The 22,570-nt window shown below is 59.0% G+C and overlaps 1 protein-coding gene across 1 annotated transcript in view; it reads right to left on the reverse strand.

The window, feature by feature from the left end:
* Nucleotides 1–4,353: 4,353 nt before the first annotated feature.
* UNC5B (unc-5 netrin receptor B) overlaps nucleotides 4,354–22,570 on the reverse strand; it is a 22,818-nt gene continuing 4,601 nt past the window's right edge. The window contains exons 3-17 of the mRNA XM_005882727.2: nucleotides 19,888–20,031; nucleotides 19,347–19,450; nucleotides 18,707–18,887; nucleotides 17,828–17,995; nucleotides 16,874–17,038; nucleotides 16,642–16,674; nucleotides 14,695–14,889; nucleotides 14,013–14,402; nucleotides 13,333–13,420; nucleotides 12,055–12,223; nucleotides 11,687–11,920; nucleotides 10,135–10,284; nucleotides 9,356–9,520; nucleotides 8,471–8,652; nucleotides 4,354–7,786 (exon numbers count right to left, since the gene is read on the reverse strand). Coding sequence (XP_005882789.1) covers nucleotides 7,621–7,786; nucleotides 8,471–8,652; nucleotides 9,356–9,520; nucleotides 10,135–10,284; nucleotides 11,687–11,920; nucleotides 12,055–12,223; nucleotides 13,333–13,420; nucleotides 14,013–14,402; nucleotides 14,695–14,889; nucleotides 16,642–16,674; nucleotides 16,874–17,038; nucleotides 17,828–17,995; nucleotides 18,707–18,887; nucleotides 19,347–19,450; nucleotides 19,888–20,031 — 2,534 coding nt within the window. The 3' untranslated portion in view covers nucleotides 4,354–7,620. The remainder of the gene's footprint in view (nucleotides 7,787–8,470; nucleotides 8,653–9,355; nucleotides 9,521–10,134; nucleotides 10,285–11,686; nucleotides 11,921–12,054; nucleotides 12,224–13,332; nucleotides 13,421–14,012; nucleotides 14,403–14,694; nucleotides 14,890–16,641; nucleotides 16,675–16,873; nucleotides 17,039–17,827; nucleotides 17,996–18,706; nucleotides 18,888–19,346; nucleotides 19,451–19,887; nucleotides 20,032–22,570) is intronic.

The raw sequence follows: 22,570 nt of genomic DNA on the forward strand, positions 1-22,570 counted from the left end.
CTGAGGAGAATTGTGGAAGCCATTTAACAGAATGTTTACCCTCCTGCTTCACGCAAGGACAGACCCGTGCTGCTAACGAAAGTGGGAAGTGAGCAATGTGCTGAGGCAGCCTTACGTCTCACGAAACAGCCAAGAGGGCACATTTCTTGCCTGTGAACTGTTGACGTGGCTGCTTCTCTCTTCACATGACCCAGCAGGCTCATGATGTTGACCCCTGGCCTATGGACAAAGCCCTGAGGCCTGGCCTGGGGACTTTCCTGACCCGTGCCACCACTGGGGAGCAGACCTGTGTGAATCTAGAGTGGGTGGTCTGTAGGGAGCCACGCCCCATGGGAGTGGGGCCGGCCCAGCGCCTGCCCCTCCCTGCCCGCCAGCCTGACCCTGCACTGCCTCTGACCCCGCCCACCCGCTTTCCTCACTGGGCCTTTCTCACCCCCACACCTGTCATCACGCTGTCCCCACCTCCTGGTGGTCCCTTGGACGCAGCCTCATGCCCACCCCCTCTCCACCTGCCTACGTACTATGGGCCCGCTGGAATGACCTCCTGCCTCCTGCTCCTCGTGCTCGGTCGGTGACCCTCAGGCCGGCCGCTCCTCAGTCCTGGCGAAGCAGCCATGGATTCACTTCCTGTTCTGCTGGGAGCTGCCAGACTCAGCAACCCTGCCCCTGGCTGTGCCCACGTGGGGAGCAGATCACTAAATATTTACTGGATTTCCGGGTGTCCCAGACCTTCTCCTTGGGTGGGGGCAGCTTCCTAGGCTAAGGGACTGGGATGAGCAGATTCAAGCCACCCACAGTGCGGCCTGGGCTGGCCAGCCCCTCATGGCTGCTGGGGTAGCACGGGCTCACTGGAGCCCGCCCCCAGACTCCCCCGTGGCCCAGGCTAGGGCCAGAGAGGACACCACCCCTCCCCTCACACACACCCATGCGTACACCCAAATAGTGCACCTGTGGCAGGCAGCGGCCGTCACACCTGGACCATCCCTACTGCAAGGACATCAGCACCTTCTCTTAGCACGAAGGTTCATTAAAAGCAGGTTGCTGCAAACCTTTGCCGGAAAGCATCTCCCACAGAACGCGCACCTGAGAAAGTACGTCTCCGGGAAACGGCTCCAAAAGGAGCGGCTCTTCTAGAAAGCCTGCTGGACCCCTGCCCGTTTGTTTCTGTCTCCTCCCTGGGCTGCGGGCTCTGCGGGCCGTGTGCGCCCAGCCCTGGGGCCACGGAGTGACCCGCACAATGTGCCAAGTCAGTTGCTGAGCAGCGAGTAAGGAGCCCCATTCCTGCCCGGCCAGTTTGTGTTTTGAAAACCAGGACTCGGGAGTTCCCAATCCCGAGGTCCCCCTGCCCTGGAATGTGGTATCCAGGGCGGGATTCGGTTAGGAACAGCGTCCCTTTGAGAATTCTCCAGGCCCAGCTCGAAGAGGGCTTGGGGGAGACGCCCGCTGTGCCTGTGCAGGAGGTGCCGGTGGGTTTGATGGCAGCTTTCCCATAAAGTGACCAGGGAGGAGGTGCGGAGAGAGGATGTCCCGCGTTGGGAGTGAGGATCGGTTGGCTGAGTCTGTGAAGAGAAGGGGCAGGGGAGGCGTGGAGACAGGCCACCACAGCACCCCAGTGACCACGTGGAGAGCGGAGGACTTTAGTTAAAGATGAGGTCGGAGCTCCGAGATGGTGGGTTGAGCCTTAGCAACAAAAATGAGGTCGTCTTAATAACAGCAGGGAGGGCGGGGTTAGAGGCCTCCGTGGAGACGTCATTATGGGAGCCTGCTATCTGCTGGGAAAGCCAGCGTCAGAGCCGACAAAATGAAGCTCCTAGCAGTTATTGGAAAAATAAAACTATTTCATGTTTATACCTCGAGGGGTTGAAAGTCTTGGGCCAAATCCATTATATTTAAATATTTACATGTACAAATATGTTTGCATCTGCATAGATCTCCCCGAGAGGATATGTAGGTGTAACAGAGGCCTCTCTGGGGGAGGCCTGGGTAGAGGGAATTGACTTTTCATCTATTCTTTTGTACCTTTTGAATTTTCTAATACCATAGGCATGTATGATATTTTCCATTAAAATGGGTGAAAGTTTTAAAAAATGTTGTTAAACAGGACTGCACGAGGTTTTCCTGAGTCTGACTTTAAACCGGGTTGAAATGGATTTTCTCTTAAGGCCCTAGTGGAGGAGGGGGCAGCCGGCTGCCCACCGCACCCAGCAACCCTTCACGGGCAACAGCTGGTGGCCTGAGTTTGTGGGCTGGGCCGCCGGCCGACAGGCTGGACATGTGTGCCAGCGTTGCCACCTCACTGGGCAGCCGCTTGGTCACAGGATTGGAACCAGCCCATCTTTTGCTCCTAACTGGTTCTTCTGTATCTACTTCTGGGACTGCGACAGAGGAGGGCCCAAAGGGTGGGGCTGTCACACCCGTCCTAGAACCAGCACCCCCCAAATTGCAGGACTCCAGCCAGAGGGCCCTTGCAGAGCTGCAGGTCTCAGACCCACACTTCGTGGATGGGGAAACTGAGGCTGAGGGGTGCCGGTGGGTTTGATGGCAGCTTTCCCATAAAGTGACCAGGGAGGAGGTGCGGAGAGAGGATGTCCCGCGTTGGGAGTGAGGATCGGTTGGCTGAGTCTGTGAAGAGAAGGGGCAGGGGAGGCATGGAGACAGGCCACCACAGCACCCCAGTGACCGCGTGGAGAGCGGAGGACTTTAGTTAAAAATGAGGTTGGAGTTCCGAGATGGTGGGTTGAGCCTTAGCAACAAAAATGAGGTCGTCTTAATAACAGCAGGGAGGGCGGGGTTAGAGGCCTCCGTGGAGACGTCATTATGGGAGCCTGCTATCTGCTGGGAAAGCCAGCGTCAGAGCCGACAAAATGAAGCTCCTAGCAGTTATTGGAAAAATAAAACTATTTCATGTTTATACCTCGAGGGGTTGAAAGTCTTGGGCCAAATCCATTATATTTAAATATTTACATGTACAAATATGTTTGCATCTGCATAGATCTCCCCTGCTCCCACCCCCAGGCGACAGCAGGCGGTACCTGGTGCCCACCCCAGACACAGGTCCCAGAGTCAGAGCTGGCCGGGCCCAGAGGTACCACGTACTTCAGAGCATAACAAGGGGTTCCATGGCCAAATGCACCTGGGACACCCCGTGTTGATGTGAGGAAGCCGGCTGCTTCAGGAGCGACTTCTCGGAGCCTGTCACGTGCTGGTGAACACGGTGTCTCCTGCCATGAACGAGGACCTCGGAATCCACTCACAGAGCAGGCAGTGTATGCTGGGGAATGCTGGGGCCAGACCCACTCCCAGAGGCCTGAGGTCCACAGGGCAGAGGGGACCAGCCAGAAACCAGCACATTAGAAAGAAAAGCCCCCTCAAGACACTCCCATCAGCGGGAAAATGAAGCTCCAGGGCGATTTTGTTAGAACAGGACCCTCTCCTGCCACCTGCTGGAAACTTCTCGTAAATACTCAAGCCTACAATCCCCGTGGGAGGGCACCCCCTCCCCGATCTGAGGTATTCCCGTCCAGTGTGTAACCCGCCCACGTAGGCAAGGCAGCCCCGGGTCCAGTCACCCGGCCCCAGCCCACTCCTTTTCTGCTGCACGACTTCTCCTGTCCCAGGCCAGTGCTCTGAACTGATGGCTCAGCCTCAGCACAGCTGAGCTCCACAGGCAGACAGGGGCACTGGGGCTCCCCCTGCCGTCCCTCCTGCACATCTCCAGTCCACGGAAGGCTCAGGGGCCGACCCCTGCACACACTGCCTTTGCACGGAGAGCATTGATTGAGGGGAGGGCACCCCCTCCCCGATCTGAGGTATTCCCGTCCAGTGTGTAACCCGCCCACGTAGGCAAGGCAGCCCCGGGTCCAGTCACCCGGCCCCAGCCCACTCCTTTTCTGCTGCACGACTTCTCCTGTCCCAGGCCAGTGCTCTGAACTGATGGCTCAGCCTCAGCACAGCTGAGCTCCACAGGCAGACAGGGGCACTGGGGCTCCCCCTGCCGTCCCTCCTGCACATCTCCAGTCCACGGAAGGCTCAGGGGCCGACCCCTGCACACACTGCCTTTGCACGGAGAGCACTGATTGAGGGTGGGGGTGGGGGTGGGGGATGGGGTCTGAGATCCAGATCCAGCCCGGGCTTGAACTTGCTGTGTGACCACAGGGTAGTCCCTGTCCCTCTCTGGGCCAGCTTTCCCTTCTGTAAAAGGAGGCAGTTGAGCTTGATCGTTTCCAGGAGCTCAGAGGCCTGACAGTGACCTCCTCACCCCTGAAACCCCTGGAATTTTGGGGAAAGTGGGAAGGTCATTCCCAGCTGCTGAGAGGAAGACAGTCCAGAAGACAGCAGACTATAACCGGGAGGTTTTTTGTTTTTGTTTTTTTATTAGACTAGGAAATATAATTTATTTCATAAAAATTAATTTTGTTACAATAGGAATGCTAAATGTTATTTACAGGCTGTAGTTTACAGAATAAACAGAGGCGGGATGGGGGCCATTCCTGCAGCCCTGCATCCCCCAGACGCGGCCCAGGCAGGGGGTCCAGCCCTTTGCCCCCAGGAGAGCTGCTCCCTGACCCCGAGCTCCTGAATCACCTCCCCTCAGAGGACTTGCTAAGGGACCTGGCTCAGCTGCCGGTTGTGGGGGGAAGGGGGCCGCGGGCCCTGGATCATCCGGGAGATGGGAGGGTTCTCGTGCCCTCAGAAGGACCCCTGGCCCGGACTCGACCCCGGGGCACTTCACGAGAGGGCAGAGGGAGAGGCACGTAGAAGATACACCGACGGACCCTGTGGACTCAGAGAGGGCAGCAAACAGGCACGCCAGCCTCTGCATGTCCCAACGGGGGGCTCGAGGAGGGCACACTCCCACGAGTGGGGACACGCTTCCGGAGGGGAGCCCTGATGTGCCTGTGTGAATAAAAGCACACACGCAGAGCACATGCACACACACAGCACGTGCACACACACACACGCGAACACAAACATACCGAGATGAGAGAGACAGAGACGCCCACGTGAGGGCCACACAGGCCCCGCAGTGGGACCTAACCTGCCGCTTTCAATGCACATGGGCACGTGGGGCTGCCTCGATCCCACCGGAGGCGGGCGGCATGGGATGCAGTCACAGCAGCCTCGGTAGATTGGCGGAGCCAGAAAACGCCTCCCTGGCTTTTCTTACAAAGCCGGGCGGTGAGCCTTCCCAGGAGGCCCCAGCCAATGGGTTCTGTGCGCCAGGCCCTGGTGCGTAATTTCTAGAAACCAGATTAGAAACAGGTGGCCTGGCCTCCTCCACAAAGAGCTCTTGTCCCAGGCACTGAACAAGCTTGAGGGTGGGTTGGGGCAAGCGGAGGACCGAACTCCTACCCACCGGGGTTCCCACCCAAAGCCTAGAATGATGGCGTGTCAGAGCCCACAGCCTCAAACAGCAGCTGCGGGGCCCTCCAGGTACAGAGAGGAAATGAGGCCCAGAGAAGGCAGCCACATGCCCGAGGTCCCACAGCTCCACGGCACAGCTGAAGGCCGAGTGCTGGCCTGGGGCTGCAGGTGCCCATGGCCATTCTAGAGCCGGTGAAGGGAAGGGCACCGTGAAGCCCGGTGGCACTGGTTATGCTGCCAGCTCCACGCTATCATGCAGGCCCCCTGGCGTGGGCCGGGAGTGACCAGGGAGGCTGAGCCCCAGGGAGGCAGCAGCACCTGGGCCCTGGGTCAGGAGCTGTCCCCCTCAGTCCCGACACAGGGACTCCTCTCTCAAACTCGGAGCAGGACCTCATCTGCCCACGGCCGACCCCCACCCTGAGGTGGCAGGAAGCCAGGCTGGGGACGCTGGCTGGACTGCAGCCCTAAAGCATCCTTTCAAAGGCGAGGCGGTGCCCAGGCTGGTCCCGGCAGCTGCAGCTGGGCCTGCTGGGGCAAGCCATGGGGCCAGTGCCTGGAGCTGTCGGCGAGCTGGCACTTGCCTTGCCCGGGTGCCAAGGAGAGGCCTTTGATGAGGTCTCCGTGCCAGCTGCGGGAGCCTGGTCCCAGCCATTGTCAGATAGCTGCCAAGGGCCGGGGATGGTCCCTCCCCGAGTCAGGACCCTGCTGGCCCCTCAGGACATCCCGGTCCAGGCTGGTGAGGGGGTGCAGCCCTCCACTCTGGCAGCCCTTCCTGTTCAAAGGTGACCTACTCAAGATCTCCCAGAGCAGAGGGAGGGTGAGAGGAGGAGGCAGGGAGGTGCCTGTGGAGACCAGAGCTGGGAAAGCGCCCTCCACCCTCTCCTCTACGGGGCGGGCAGAGGGCATGCCCTGCGCAGGCGGGCCGCCCACTCCCTGCCTCCCACTGCAGGGCTGCTGCCTACACGCTTCTCAAAGCCACACCGAGGCCCAGACAGGCTGTGCTGCTCACAAGGCCCTCTCATCACCCCTCTGTCTTACAGAAGAGAAACAGGCTGGGGAAGGGTGCCTCCTGGACGCCTGGGTTCAGGAGAATGCCAACCTGCTCCAGAGGCTGCTGGGAGGGGGCCCTGGCTGGCTCCACCCTCGGGTGGAGTAGAGGTGTCCAGTGGGGGCTCATCTCCCACACCTTTCTCTGTTAGGACCCCGCTTCCGGGCCACACCCCCTCTCCAGGAGCTGGAAACCATCTCCAAGGCGCACAGCTGGCCTGGGTGGCCCATATGTTCCATCTCAGGGCCCAGAGGAGCCCGGGGGGTGTCTGCCTGGGACGTGGAGGGAGAGCCCTACCTTGAGCTGGGGCTCAAGAGCCCCACTCCAGGGCTCCTTGGCTTTATGTGTGCAGCGTCTGCTTAAGACTTTAGAGCGAAACGTGTACCATTTGAGCCTTTACAACTGGGGACACGGAGGCCTTGTAAAACTCAGTCCAAGATGGGGTCAGCAGCAGCAAAGTGCTCCAGCTCAGTGTCTCTCTCTCTCTCTCACACACACACACACACACACACACACACACACACACACACACTGGCTCCTGGCCAGAACCGTGAGCACACCCACACTCAAGAAAAGAGTTTTCTATTTTTTTGTGTTGTTTTTTCTTTTTCTCTTTTTTTTTCTTAAAAAGGACTTATCCAAATACCTGGATAATAAATCATTTGCGTTTCCTAAGAAACTGGGTTTTCCTTTTCCCTTGTGGTTTTGGTGTTTTTCTTCTTCCTGAAGCAAGTTTGCTTCCTTTCCTTTTAGCTTTTGGATGGAGAAAGCATGTGGACTTGACTGATCTTCAAAGAGGAAAATGGTGTGAAGACAGAGGGCTTAGGGAGCAGGGAGAAATCATTAGCTGAGGAAGAAAATCAAGAACGAAACGAAGACAAACCAGGGCTGCAGGTAGAGGGTCAGGGTGGAGGGAGGGCCACTCCCTTGCTCCCCTGTTTTCAGAGGCCTCAGCCCACCCTGGTTTCTGCACGAAGGACTGAGCCAGGAGAGATGGTGGGGTGGGGAGGGGGGTGGCGGGGAGAGGAATACCAGAGTCCATGGATTCCTAAGGCTGGTCGTGATCTGGGGTAGGGCAAGGGAAGAGGAGGAGGGGTGACCCCGGCTGTGAACTGGGGGGCAGCAGAGGTGAACTGCCACACAGGAGGTGCCCGGACCTCCCTGCACCCGCCTCTGCCAGTCCCTAGCAGCCCGCAGTCGGGGGCGGCTCAGCAGTCCCCATCGGTGGCCATGGCCACCAGCATCTCACTCTTGCCCATCTCCTCCAAGGCACTGGCCAGGCTGTTGAGGTCCCCGTCATCCTGCTGTAGAGCTTCCCAGAGGTCCAGGATCACACCCGTGGGGCTCGCTTTGGTGGCAAAGTAGTTCAGGTACCTGGGGGAGGGAAGAAGGGTACTGGGCTGCCCCAAAGCTCAACACCTCCCTAAACCTGGGAGTGGGGAGAGCACGAGGGGGGAAGCCTGGGGACTCTGGGGTCCCACAGTCCTGGGTGTGCGTCCCAGTTCCTCTGCTTGCAGGCTGTGCGGCCCTGGGCAAGTCACTGCAGCTCTCTGAGCTTTAGTCTCTTCGGCTGTAACATGGAAACTGTCTTGCTCATCATTCATCATCTCATTATTATACTGAAAGACACTGGGGTCCAGGCGTGACTGTAGAAACCAGCTCTCCATTCTCTCTTCCTCCCACCTCCAACCTTGCCTGATCGCCCCATGCGCTCCCGAGAGCAGGAAGAAAGCCTCATTCTAATAAGATGTCGTAAACCTGGCATCTGCTCAATGCAGGTTTATGAAGTGGTTTCTCAGCAAGTATGACATCATGATAATGGCTACTCTTGCCATTGCATTGACCCAGCATGTTAAGTTCTCCAGGAAAGTTCTGTCGGCAAGCGGTCTCTGCTCTACCTGCTCCGTCCGGGCACTGGGTGCTGATGGTGCTCACACTGGCTGGTGCCTGGCCTCATCTGACTGCCGCGGGCCAGCATGCTGAGCGCCACGCCTCTCAATCAATGGGCGTCTCAGACGTAGCACACCCAGGTGGCCAAGTCCCTGTCCCCACACTTACCGGTCCATGGAGAGCTTCTTCGCCAACAGGCGCCAGTCATTGCCCCGGGAGTTAGGGGCGTCCAGGCTGTTGCATATCTTCTGGCGGATGGACAGCGGGATCTTGAAGGCATAGGGTCCCAGCTGGGTGGTGAGCGTGCTGCTGGGAGCAGAGCAGAGGGCGTCCAGGGAGCCAGCGGGTGTCTGGAAGGGCAGGGGGCAAGGGTGAGAGGGGCAGAGGAGGCTCTGGTCCATCCCCACCTGCCCTGGACAGGCCTTCTCCCCTAGAGGGCCAGCTCCTGTGGGCCAGGGCTGCATGCCTGACTCCTAGCCCTCAGGGGGCACACCATGCTGATGCACTGCCCAGGGTGGATGCTAATGCAGCCTCAAGATCAGGAAGCCATGAGGAGCCCGAAGTCTAGAACAGGAAGTGACTTGCCATGATCACATGCCAAACTGGTGGCAGAACTGGGCCTAGGCCTACAGCCAGTGCTCTTCCCACTGCACTGCCCCCTGGGTGGCCTGGCTTTCGTGGACCTCGATCCAGATTTATAGGGTGCACAGCTGCAGGCTGGGGCCGAGCAAGGACCCGACACAGGTCCATGGTACCTGCCCTCCCTGAAACCTACTTTTTCATCTCCTGGGGGATCACTGGACTTGTTTCCTTGGTGGCTGTGGAGCTTGAGTGAGAAAAACTAGGCACAGTACATGCCAAGCACAGTACATGCTTGGTACAGTATATGCCAAGCACAGGGTCGGCACTCAACAAATGGCAGATGTTGGCAAAAAGAGCCCAAGTCCCAGCTCAGACTTGGGGGGCTGGGGGACATGACTCTGTGGGAGATGGCGTTTCCACTCAGATGTGGGCGAGCATGGGTGTGCATGCCGCCCCAGCCCCCCGCCTCACCTCTGCCAGTGTGGTGTGCAGCTGGAATATCTGGCCCTCCCCCTCCACCTGCCGCACGCAGATCTTGCAGGTGAACTCGGTGGAGGCCAGGCTGTGCCTCTCCAGGGTGAAGGTGCAGTGGAGGGCCCTCTGGCTGCCACTCCATATGTGACAGAAGGGGATCTCCTGGGGAAGGAGGGAGGCAGGTCAAGGAGACAAGCCCAGCCTGCCCTGCCTCCGGGAATGAAGGCAGAGGAGGTAATGGGGCCAGTGCAGGGAGGGCTGGGACCTCTCAGGGGGCAGCTCAGGCCTCTCCACCCAACGGGGCAGAGGAAGAGCTGGCCAAGGGCCCTTCAGCTGAGAAAGGGAAGAAGGCACAAGCCTGAATGTGTGAGTGTGTGTGCGCCTGTGTGCCTGGGGCTGGGAAGCCAATGGACTCGGTGTCCCAGGTGGATGGGGCAGAGGGGTGTGACCATCGAAGATAAGTTTGGACTGTCTGCCAGGCCTGGGTGCTCTCGGGGATGGCAAGGCCTCTTTGAAGATGATGTGGAAGACATCTGTGCGTGGGAAGTGTGATCGGGGTGGGAGGGGAAGTGTGGCTGTCGATGGTGGGGGTGTGCCTAAGCACGACTGGGAGGCAGCCTGGAGAGGGGGGTGGAGGGAGACAAAGATGGAGGGGCAAGGCTGCAGGGCTGAGGGGGGAGCAGAGTCCGGGAGGGGGAACTGGTCTTCCCTGGGCCGATCCCCACGTGTGTCCCACCCCAGCCCCAGCTCTCCCCATCCCGCAGCCCGGCCCTCACCTGGTATTTGGCCAGCAGCTTGCTCCTCCAGTGGGCATGCGGGATGTCGTGGAGGGAGAGGCGCAGGTTATGGTAACTGTCCTTGAACAGCAGGGGTTTGGGCTCCTCCACGAGGTATCCGCCCAAGGTCCGCTCCAGCTCCAGCACCTCCTGTGGGTGGGGCAACAGGAAGGGGGAGCCCATCGTACTTGGCCAATGGGCCCTTTCCTACCGCAAGCTTGGGGGTTGGGACAGACTCAGGCAGAGGGAACCAAGCTGAAACTTGGAGGGCAGAGACCCACCTGAACACAGGGCTGGGCATTTGGTAAATGCTCACAGAAGGCTTACTTGTGGATATGTGGTCAGACAGACAGGAAAAAAGCGGCTAGATAAATGGACACATAGTGAGATGGAGGTATAAATGGATTTATACATAAATGGGTGGACAGATGAACGGATGGGTGGATAAATAAATGGATGGATAAGCAGATATGGATAGAGACAGAGAGATGGATCTATAGATGAATATACAAATGGATGGTTGTAAAATAGGACAGATGGAAGGAAAGGCAAATGGATGGATGTGTGAAGGCTGGATGGACAGAGGGACTGTTGACTGAAAGAGTATGTAGAGGGATGGGCAGAAAGTTGGATGGATGGACCAGGACTGAGTAACAACGAATGCCATCGTGCCAAAATGTGGCATCGTCCCTCTTAATCTCCACTCCAATCTCTGAGCAAAGCAGGACATCAGCCAATGGCCCAGTACGAAGAGATCCAGGCCACCAGGCCATTCCCTGGGAGCCTCCAGCCCATTTGGACCTCTTGGAACTTCAGGCCAGAATGATCCCAGCAGGCGACACTCACTCTCCCATGAGGCCCTTTCACCTCTGTTGCATCATCTGGCAACTCGGAGTTTGTGACAAGTCACATGAGACTGGGAGACAAAGGAGCTGGAAAGGAGCATCTGTGAACCAGTGTCCTCCAGGTCGATGCCCCTGCCCCCTGGACAAGTTCCAAATCCCTTGGCATGGCCCCAGGAGTGCTGGGAAGCTGAGCTCGGCCTGTCTCTCCAGCCCCATCCTTCTCCCTCACACGCTCACACCCTCTGCACCCTTCGTTCCCGAAGAAAGACACCTGCCTTTGCAGAAGCTGTTGTCTCCAGCAATGCCCTTCATCCTCTATCTGCATGCCTACTCGTCCTTTGGAGCCTACCAGCTCTGCTGGGAAGCCTTCTCAGAGCCTCCCCCCTTCCAGGCGGGTGCTCCCTCGGCCCTCAGCCCTCTGGACGACCACCATCAGGGACCACCTTTCTGTCTCCCACCTCCAGCCTGGAGATTGGCAAAGGCAAGACCTGTGCCTGATTCCTCTGTATCTCAGAGTCTGATGCCATTTCAATGTTTGAGGAATGAATGAATGAATGAATGAATGAGGCTGATGATGGTGGAGGGTGCCTGAAAGATACCATGACTTTGGGGAGGGGAACACTAGAAGGTACCAGGTGGCTGGCTGGCCAGGGGTGGTGTATCTACAGTGTGCCAGGGCTGTGCGGGCACCTGTGGCCTGGCCTTACCTTCAACGCTACAGGCGTGTCCTCCAGGCAGTAGACCCTGAGGCTGTACTCCAGGGATGTGCAGAGGGCTGGGGCGAAGATGGCCAGCTGGAGCCGCTTGACGGCTGAGCGGGAGTAGGACTCACCCGTGAACACGTAGGTGCCCAGCTGGTCTAACAGGATGTGGCAGGACCTGGCCTCCAGCTGGCAGTAGCAAGGGGTGTCCAGGGTCTCCTCATCCAGGGTCACCACCTCCTGCAGGTGAGAGTGGGGGGTGGGGAGACAGGTCACGGTCAAGGCTGTGCAGGGTCCACCCAGGCCGGGCCAGGGGAAAGGAGGCAGGTTCAGATGGTGGGCCCGGCCCCCCCGACCCAGCTGTGGCTCCTCACCTCCCAGTGGCCCTGGTGGGCCTGGGTCTTGAGCTGGAAGATCCAGTTGCTGGCACTGACTTCGGCACAGTGGGGCACCGTGAGGATGACCGGGCGGCACAGCAGGAGGCCTGTGGGCCCGCAGGTCACCGAGGGGCTCAATACTGTCTGGGTCCCTTCCAAAAGTGGGCTGGGGACAGGAGGCGGCAGTGAGGGGAGGCCGAGCGCTCAGCCAGGGCTTAGAGGGCTGCTGGGGTCCCACCTGTCCCTGTTCCTGGGGTGACAGAGGGCAGGTCTCCACCCCCGGGGCTCCCAGAGGTCAGGGGTTAAGGAGAGGCAGAGAAACGGCATAACCTGCAGACTGTTTGCAGATTTTTGCTATCACACTATGACGTTCTCACAGCCAAACCTTTGCTCACATCTCAAAGACTCTGCACTCGTGGAGTTTTTTTGTTTTTGTTTTGTTTTTTTAATATATTTTTATTGATTTCAGAGAGGAAGGGAGAGGGAGAGATAGAAACATCAACGATGAGAGTTATTGATTGGCTGCCTCCTGCATGTCCCCCACTGGGGATGGAGCCCGAAACCGGGCACGTGCCCTTGACTAGAATCGAACCCGGGAACTTTCAGTCCACAGGCCGATGCTCTATCCACTGAGCCGGACCAGCTAGGACCTCATGGAGTGTTTTAATGGTGCTGCTCAACTGTTCTCTGGGAAGCTGGTACCGCTCTACACTCCTGCCAGTGCCATGGCGGGCTACATGCCACACTTTTGCCGGCATGAAGGCATTCTCGTTTGGAAAAAAAAATGTTTACGCATTCACGAAGCAAAAAAACTCCCAATATCTCATGGCTGTTTGAGTTACTATTGGACTACAAATTAGGCTGAACAATTTCTCATAACCTATTGGCCAGTGTGTGTGTGTGTGTGTGTCTGTGAGCGCGCGCGCATAACAAAGAGTGTGTATAAATCACTTGTTCATATCCTTTGCCCTTTTTTGTACTGAGATGTTAAATTTTCCTCATTGGTCTCTAAAACCTCTTTGCATAGGAGATTAGCCTTTTGTCATATTGTAGCTGGCCTGTAAATTGCCTTTCGAGTTATATGATTTGTTGTGCTGGTTCTGCACGTTTTGGATGTGGACATAAGATCTAGCAGTGTTTTCCTCGGAGGACTGGCTCTGGCCGAGGATCAGGCTCAGGAGGGGAGAAGGCGGTGTTTGGGCCCAGGCTAAACAGGCAGCAGGGAGAGAGGAAGGGCAGGGGGCGATCTGGGCCAGGGCTGGGGTCTCTACTCACAGGGTGTTTTCTGCCTTGTTGATAAGAAGGTACATTTCGTAGAACTTGCCCTGAGGGATGGCTCCATTGGGCACCAGCAGGCTGACCCCTAGGGGGAGAGGGAGGTCAGCAGGGAGGGGTTGAAGGGAGTCCAGGAGCTTCGAACAGGTGGTCACCAGCAGGGGATGGGAGAGAAGGTCTGGAGACTGGGATCAACGAGAGGCCCGGCCACTGACCAGAGGGCTTGTCAGTAACACAGGGGCCTCTGGCGTTGCAATGGGGTGTAGAGATGGGCAAAGACCTGGCGTCTGAAGGTCCCAGTGCTGCCTCCAGCCTTGGGCATGACGCTGGGTAACTGTTAACTAATGGCTTTGCAACCTTGAGATGGGCACCTCTGCCCTTCCTGATGCCAGAACCTAGGACAGCACTGTAGTTCCGCTGAATTACAACGGGGCATTCTCCCCACTTAACAGACAGAGAAACTGAGGTTTAGAGCGTGGCTGGGCCAAGGTTCCCCTGCCATAGTGAGGCAGAGACAGGCTTCAACCCCAGGCCTTCTATTTTATGGTCACCTCTTCCCCCTGGGCCTCTCTTTCCCCGTCTGTGAAATGGGCTCCGGGAAGGCCTATCTTCTGCTGGGTGCTGGGCTGTCCAGGGGATGTGCCAAGGCCACGCTGACAGGCAAGCAGAGAGGGACCCACCTGTGCCAGGGATGCTGAGCCTCCCGCCCAGGCAGCCAAACGTGCCGCTGACGCTGCTCCCCGGCTCCCGGGGCAGGCCCAGGAGCTGCTGGGAGCCGAGGCTGGCGCTGCGCAGGTGCATGAAGTGGGTGTCCCGGGAGAAGTCGCCAGGGTACGTGCCGGGCGGCAGGACCCCCAGCAGGTCAGCCCCATCTGGCAGGCCTGACCCGGAGCCGGTGGTGCTGGAGCTGTAGACCTTGATCTTGAGGCTGGGCAGGGGGTCCAGCAGGGGCGAGTTGGTCATGGGGATCTTGTCGGCCGAGTCCTGCAGGGCGTACACGGGCCCGCGGTAGATGCCGGCACTGGCAGTGAGGTCGGGAGGCACAGAAGGGTGCAGGAGCTGTGGGTGGTCTGCAGAGGCGGGGCTGGTCAGACCCAGACGTGCCTCACTGGCCCGGTCCCACATTCCGCTCTTGCCAGGGACCCGCCTGTTGCAAAACCTCACTCAAATGTCCAGCTGCAAAAGGCTTCGGGGACCCACCAGGCTGGGTCACCCCTTTTTCCCTTTTCTGCATCTCTCAAATCCAAACCAACCCGCACAGTCAGCTCTAGAACAAACTCTGGACCCCAGGAGGGAGTCTGTCTGCCACACCCCACTGGGTGCCCTGTCCCCACCTGCCAACCAGGCGTCCCCGGGTCTTACTGGGCCTCGCCGTCTTGAAGTTGACGGGGTGGAAGCCTCCGGTGAGGGCGGCGGACGAGTCGGTGATGTCAGTGTCCAGGTCACGGCAGTTGCGGCGGTACACCACCACCGCCACCACCATGAGGACCGCCACCACCACCAGGATGGACACCACGATGCCGGCATACAGCGCCATGTCCCCCGAGGACTCCAGGACTGCAGGACGGGAGGGCTGTGTGAGGGCAGGGGCAGAGGCCCAGCCTGGGGGAGCCAGGGAGGCCCGGGGTCCCTAGGGAGGGGCAGGGCCTGGGTTCTAGTCCGATCCCAGCCACGACAGGCTGGTGACCTCAGGCAAGACTTGAACCTCTCTGAGCACCAGCCTCTATAAGTAAAACGGTCTCAAAACCTCTGGCCTGCTCCCCTCGCAGTGGGGCAAGGAGAGGCAAAGTGACTTGTCACTCCCCGGAGTAATTCCCTGCTCACTGCTGAGGAGCCAGGGTCTGTGGCTCAGTCACCGGGTCACAGTTTGTCCTGTCGGAGCTGGGATCCAGACTAGAGTCTCCCTTGCAGCCCGTGGCAAACCTCCAGAGGACCAGAGGGCCAGGCTCCCCGCAATGTTTGCAAGTGGCGGCGCCAACCCACCCGGCTCCCGCTGTGCTGAGGGGTGAGAGGTGAAGGGGGAGGGGGAGGAGGGGGAGCAGGTGGAGGGGAATGAGATGCAGGGCAATGGGGTGGAGAGGAGGTGAGCAGGTGGAGGCGAAGGAAGGGGTTCAGGGAGGCAACCGTTGGCTACACTCCCCTCCCCCAGGCTGGCCACTGGGCTGGAGGACACCCGCTCTGGTGGGGGCAGGGCAGGCTGCTGCACAGCTGGAATAACTCCGCACAGCCGGGCAGGCAAGGGTCAGGTCAAGAATCAGGGACTAACGGAGGGCTGGCCAACAGAATTCCCATGATGATGAATGAAGACACGCTATGTCTGTGCTGCTACACACGACAGCCACCAACCACATGTGGCCACTGAACCACTGAACTGTGGCCAGTGAGACTTAGGGACTGAATTTCTAAATATATTTAATTTAATTAAGGTAAATGTAAGCTTAAAGAGCCATACTGGACAGCACAGGCAGAACCAAGATCATTGCTGTGGGAGTTCCAGGCGGCATCTGTCCTGACCCTGGGCCCTCGGGGAGGGCACTGTGCCCGCCCACTTCGCACCTTCTGGTACCCCCACTGGCCTCAGCAGCCCTCAGGGATGGACCCCCACCCCTCTGGGGGCTTCTACTCCCAGGGCCGGGCTCTGCCTCCTGATGTCCCGCTAACCAGTGGGGCCACTGGCCTGGAGATTTACACTTTCCAATCAGTCAACAGCGCGGCCCCCAGTGAACTGGGGGAGGGGCTCACTGCTGATTTTATGACTCCAGAATTATTTGGAAATTGTGGTTTCATGACCACAGGCCAATCTGCCCAGGTGGCTTTACTGCTCTTGAGTTAATGCAGCGCAGCCTCTGGGGGCTAGAGGCCAAGACCTCGGGGCTGAAGGCAGCCCAGGGAACTGGGGAGGCTCTGGCCAGCTGCTGGGGGACAGAGTGGGGCACCGTGATGGACAGGTGTGGCCTGCCCCCTGGCCCTGGTTTCAAGAGGAGGCCAAGGGGATGGGGCTGACAGCAGCAGATTTGCCAGGAAAACATCCAGTTCAAACCTGGCTGGGTCCCTGGGTAAGTGCCTTCTCAGATTTAGCTTCTTGTCCTGTATTGTGAGGGTCAAGATGCTGCCCCAGGGCCTTTCTGTCAGCCCAGGGTCTGCCTATCTGCGTGTAATGGAGGCGTGGCACCTACAGCGGGTCCTAGGAACCCCGGGGAGGGTCGGGGGGAGGCACCTTCCGCTACCCCTGCCCGGCCCCCCACACCCTGGAAAGGCCAGCCAAGGAGAGCCCCAGAGGAAAGAGGACAGCCATGAAATGGGACTTACGGTGGCTTTTGGGGTCACTTAGAGTTTTCTTATCTGTTGAGGGAAATAAAGGGAAAGACAATGACACAGGTGGCAGGAAAAGGTGGCAGAGACGGTGACGGAGAATGGCCCGGATGAGATGATGGATGTGGTGGGTGGGCAGAGGCCCCGAGGGGTTGTTCCGCTGCAGGCTGGGCACTGAGGCCTGGGGGTGCGGCTGGGGGGTCCCTTATCCGTCTTCCCAAGGACTCACTCTGCATGCACAGCCCGTCGGTGCAGTTCTTGGAGTCGAGCAGGGTCCCGCTGCAGTCTCGGCCTCCGTTCTGGGGTGGGGGTGCCATGCACTCTCGGCTGCGCCAGTGGGCACACTCCGTGCTACAGGCTGACCACTTGCTCCACTCTGTCCACGCTCCATCCACTACAGGAGCACAGCACACGGCACATGAGAACACACGCACACACGCGCGCGCGCACACACACACACACTGGCACATGAGAACACATGCACACACACACACACACGCACACACACACCCCGTTACGTGCACAGAACTCAAGACACCATACAGGCCATACAGAGAAATCCATGCCACACCCACACAGCCCCAGACCAATGCAGAGCCAGGTGTGCCCGGTGGGCAAAGAGAACACAAGTAGATGCATAAAGTCACACAGAGGCAGCCCAATGCACAAGTACATACACAAGGATACAAACCCAGTAAATACCACACCACTCACAGAAACATGTAACCAGAGGACACACAGCCAGACAAGCAAGGACAGACACACAGATGGAGAGGCAGTCACACAAAGACAAAAGGAGAAGCGGATCAGGGTCAGCAGCCTCGGTGTGCCTGACAGTCAAGTACAGGAGTGCAGGCGCCCTAACTCCAGGCAGCTCTGGGACCCCGGCCCAGGGGGCTGGCACCCTCAGCGTAGAGGGCAGCAGAGCCCACCCCTCAGACCGCAGCTCAGCTCAGAGCCTCTGCCTTGTCTCTTCAGCAGCCAGGGAAGAACAAAGGTCAGAGGTCATAGCACCTCGCCCAGCCTTTTCAGCCAGCTGTGGGCCCTGGGACAAGCACCTGCTGTTCCCCACGCGGGGAGAGAAAGGCCGTCCTGACTCTGGCAGACACCACAGCAGAAGACAGGGCTGGGGGCTGGGCGTGGGCGTGCTGTGGGCAGGGTCTCACCTGGCCAGAGGCCTTACCTGGGCACACGGTGGTGCAAGAAGTCTTCTGGAAGGCCTGGCCCTCACAGAAGGCTCCTCCGTTGAGCGGGGTGGGGTTGGTGCAGGTCCGTGTGCGCTTCTGCCAGCCGCGGCCACAGCGGTTGGAGCAGGGCGACCACTCTGCCCAGCTGGACCATCCGCCGTTCACTGCAGGGGCAGCAGGTGTCACCCCTTTGGCCTGGCTCTGTGACCCCTTGGGCCCCCAAACCCTATCTCTCCACCCTTGACGAGTCTTCTGCTGAGGCTGGCCCTTCCTAGCTGGACCCCTCCTGCCTGCGGGGCTAGGCACTCAGATACCAGCAGGCAGGCCTGGCTGCAACCTTCAGCACCAGGACCCTCGAGGTCATGGTCTATTCCCCGCCCCCTTGTAACATGGCAAAGTTCAGAGAGGGCTGACACCCAGGATCTCCCGTGATCGATGGGGGACCTGGGACTGGAACCCAGTGTGGGGTTCTTTCTACAACATCCGAGGAATCTCAGGTGTGGCTCCGCCCTTCCCACCCAGGGGACAGCAAGGAACAGCCTACGGGCCTGGCCAGCAGCCCTTAACTCCGCTAGGGCAATGGACTAGGGTATGGGGATCCCGACTGGCCGTGCCCCAGACCTGACTCTGAGAGCTGGGTCTCCTCCTTCAGGGGCAGGAAAAGGGTCTGAGAAGGGTGGGTGCTCCTGGCTAGGGACTCAGGGGGCCTCACTCGACCACTAGCTTTGCTGTGTAACCTTGTGGGCTTCCTCCTGCTCACTGGCTGCCCAGGGTCCGGCTGTGTCCTGAGTAGGACGGGTCAGGTGGCCATCTAGCCCTGGGCTGCCCCGCCCCCCCCGCCCCCGGGCCATGCCTGACCCCGCTCTGGCCCGCACCATAGACGATGACAGTGGCCGTGGTGCTGCGGCGCTTGGCCACTATGTTCTTGGCCACGCAGGTATAGTTGGCCGTGTCTGACAGGCGGGCCTGGCGGATGATGAGGTTGTGGTCAATGGTGAGCAGGAAGTTGGAGTCCTGGGTGGGGTCAATGATGTCCTCATTTTTGAGCCATTCCACCTGCAGGAACAGGGTGGAGGGGCATGAGGACCCAGTGCCTGCTCCCTCTCTGGAGTGTAGGGGAGGTCTGACCAGAGGCAGGGCGGCGGTTTTCTCCATGTCCACCCACCGTGGGGACGCAGTGAGGCGGGGCCTCCACCAGCCAGGCACTCCGCGGAACACCACAGAACACAATGGTTAAGATGACCCCTGGGTGGGGCTGGGGAGGTGGTGTGTACAGCCTGCGGCCGACCCAAGGAGTCCTGGGGGTTCCTGCCCCAGCTCTACCGCACCCCATGGGGTTGTGCCTGCGGAGGGCCCAGCCGGGGTGTGGCGTGTGCTGAGTTGTGCAGAGATTGCAGTTCCCTCCTCTGTGAAATGGGGGGGCTCTGGGAGCCTGAGGCATCATATCATGGCTGGTGGTAAATGCCATGCCCACTGGCCTCTGCCATGCCCAGCGTCCTCCATGTCCCCACTCACCTCAGCCACAGGCACCCCCTCTGGTGGGCGGCATTGCAGGAGAACCTCGTGGTCCAGGGGTACTTCCTTGCCCAGAGGCTCCTGGTCGAAGTTCTTGCGCAGATCTGGGAAGAGGGAGGGGACAAGGCACAGTCTGGAGGCTGCAGTGCCCCATTCTAGCCACGAGGTGGCAGTGCACACCAAGGGAACGATCGTGGGGACACCTGGCTTTTACTTGGGGAATAGCCTCACTAACGCGGGGCCTGACCAGGTGGAGTTGCGGAAACAGTTCCCTCCCCATGGCCTGGAATGGCGAGGAAGCTGGCAGGTTCCTTATATAGATGTGGTGAAAACTGGCCTTTACAATTGGTGGGCCAGAGGGGGCCCAGGTTCTGGGTCTAGAAGCCCTCTCTGGCAGGCGTCCATGGGCCCTGATGTCTCTGTGGTGGGCGTCTTCGGCTAGATCCCCCCACGGGAGTGGAATTCCCTCTCCAGGATCCACAGGGAAGGGGAAAGGGCCCAGGGACTGGGGTGTGTGGAGGGGAATGTCAGGGTGGCGTACATGCGATGCGGACATAGGCCCGGCGACTCTTGGTGGTGCCCGCAGAGCTCCAGGCCACGCACTGGCACCAGTAATCCTCCAGCCCAAACAGTTCCTCCACCTGCTGTCGGGACACCTCAATTTGCACCTCTCGCACCCGCAGGCCTGGGAGGAGGAGAGACACGGTCAGGGGGCAGGTCTGAGGACACAGGACATAGGACAGGGCACCATGACATGTCTGCTTCTCTACCCCTGAGTCCTTTTGGCTCATCTGCCAAGTGCCTCTGATTTCCATCATCTTCTCATCTCTCTGCTCCACCCTGACCCCAGCCGCCACTGCAGCTCACCGGGAAATGGCAATGGCTAACACAGGCCATCTCTCCCCATCCATCCGCTCTCCCCCTGCAGCCAGCGTGGGCTCCCTCCTCCAAATCCACAATGGCTTGTCATTCCCCTGGTTACGTCTCCAGTCCTCGCAGCGTGAAGACCCGGCCCTCCATCTGGCCCCCAGGCCTTGCACAATCTACTCACTACAGCCTTCCTGGGCGTCCTCCAGACCCTCGTGTTACCCTGGCCCCTCCAGCCACAGGCTCTTTACGCATCAGTACCCTGCCTGGAACTCCCTTCTGTCCTGCTGCTGTCGGGACACCTCGATCTGCACCTCTCGCACCCGCAGGCCTGGGAGGAGGAGAGACACGGTCAGGGGGCAGGTCTGAGGACACAGGACACAGGACAGGGCACCATGTCATGTCTGCTTCTCCACCCCGGAGTCCTTTTGGCTCGTCTGCCAAGTGCCTCTCATTTCCATCATCTTCTCATCTCTCTGCTCCACCCTGACGACTTAGCCTCTCTGAGCCTCAGGTCTCTCATCACAGTAAAACACTCAGGGTAAATGCTAAATGAATCATGGCACTTACTGGGCCACAGCACACAGCTCACGCTGGACACAAAGCCACTCTGTCGGGTCATCTGGACTCTCCCCCTGCAGCCAGCGTGGGCTCCTCCGAATCCACAATGGCTTGTCATTCCCCTGGTTATGTCTCCAGTCCTCTTAGCATGAAGACCCGGCCCTACATCTGGCCCCCAGGCCTTACACAATCTACTCACTACAGCCTCCCTGGGCGTCCTCCAGACCCTCGTGTTACCCTGGCCCCTCCAGGCTCTCCCCCTGCAGCCAGCGTGGGCTCCCTCCTCCAAATCCACAATGGCTTGTCATTCCCCTGGTTACGTCTCCAGTCCTCGCAGCGTGAAGACCCGGCCCTCCATCTGGCCCCCAGGCCTTGCACAATCTACTCACTACAGCCTTCCTGGGCGTCCTCCAGACCCTCGTGTTACCCTGGCCCCTCCAGCCACAGGCTCTTTACGCATCAGTACCCTGCCGGGAACTCCCTTCTGTCCTGTGTCCAGTGACCTCCCAGTCAGCTTTGGGCGGGGCCTCACTTCTGGAGGGAAGCCCCCTGACCCTGGTCCATGCCCACGGCTCTCAAAGTACTGCTCAGTGCCCCTACCACTGCACCAGACATTGGTTGTCATTCCTGCCAGCCTGGTTTCCCCACAGCACCCACCACTGTCTGGAACAGCATCATTTATTGATGTGACCCTCTTCCTGGGAGCCCCGTGACCTCTCATTGGCTCCCTGTCAGGACCTGAAGGCCTCTCTGGATAACTGCATCCACTAGCCCACAGAGAGGGAATCACTCACTCTTCTGCCAACTCTCCCTTGGCAAAGCTTTCTAGGCTCAGGAGAAAAAGTGAGCCCTCCTGGATGAGGGTGCTGGTCTGAGGCCCCTCCCCAAAGCTTGTGGGAGAACTGTGAAACCTCCTCCTCCAGGAAGCCCTCCCAGGCTCCCCCGTCCCAGAATCCCTAAAGCTGCTCCTCCTTGCCATGTGTCCCAGCTCACACTTTCATGGCTGCACATGGGCTCTAATAAGCCCCCTGAGGGCAGGACTGTCGCCTGTACACATGCAGTGCTGTGACATGGTGGTTAAACAAAGCTGGACAGAGGGACAGGTTTGAATCCTGGCCTCACCCTCCCTCCCCAGCTCTGTGACCTTCACGAAGTGACTTAGCCTCTCTGAGCCTCAGGTCTCTCATCACAGTAAAACACTCAGGGTAAATGCTAAATGAATCATGGCACTTACTGGGCCACAGCACACAGCTCACGCTGGACACAAAGCCACTCTGTCGGGTCATCTGGACCTCACCCAGCCCTTCCTTGTACATTTGGAGAAACCCTCCCCAAAGCTTGTGGGAGAACTGTGAAACCTCCTCCTCCAGGAAGCCCTCCCAGGCTCCCCCGTCCCAGAATCCCTAAAGCTGCTCCTCCTTGCCATGTGTCCCAGCTCACACTTTCATGGCTGCACATGGGCTCTAATAAGCCCCCTGAGGGCAGGACTGTCGGCCTGTACACTGCAGTGCTGTGACATGGTGGTTAAACAAAGTTGGACAGAGGGACAGGTTTGAATCCTGGCCTCACCCTCCCTCCCCAGCTCTGTGACCTTCACGAAGTTACTTAGCCTCTCTGAGCCTCAGGTCCCTCATCACAATAAAACACTCAGGGTAAATGCTAAATGCATCATGGCACTTACTGGGCCACAGCACACAGCTCACGCTGGACACAAAGCCACTCTGTCGGGTCATCTGGACCTCACCCAGCCCTTCCTTGTACATTTGGAGAAACAGACTCAGAAAGGGTAGGGGGCA

This window comes from Myotis brandtii, unplaced genomic scaffold (assembly GCF_000412655.1).
Source record: "Myotis brandtii unplaced genomic scaffold, ASM41265v1 scaffold735, whole genome shotgun sequence".
NCBI classification, from domain to species: Eukaryota; Metazoa; Chordata; class Mammalia; order Chiroptera; family Vespertilionidae; genus Myotis; species Myotis brandtii.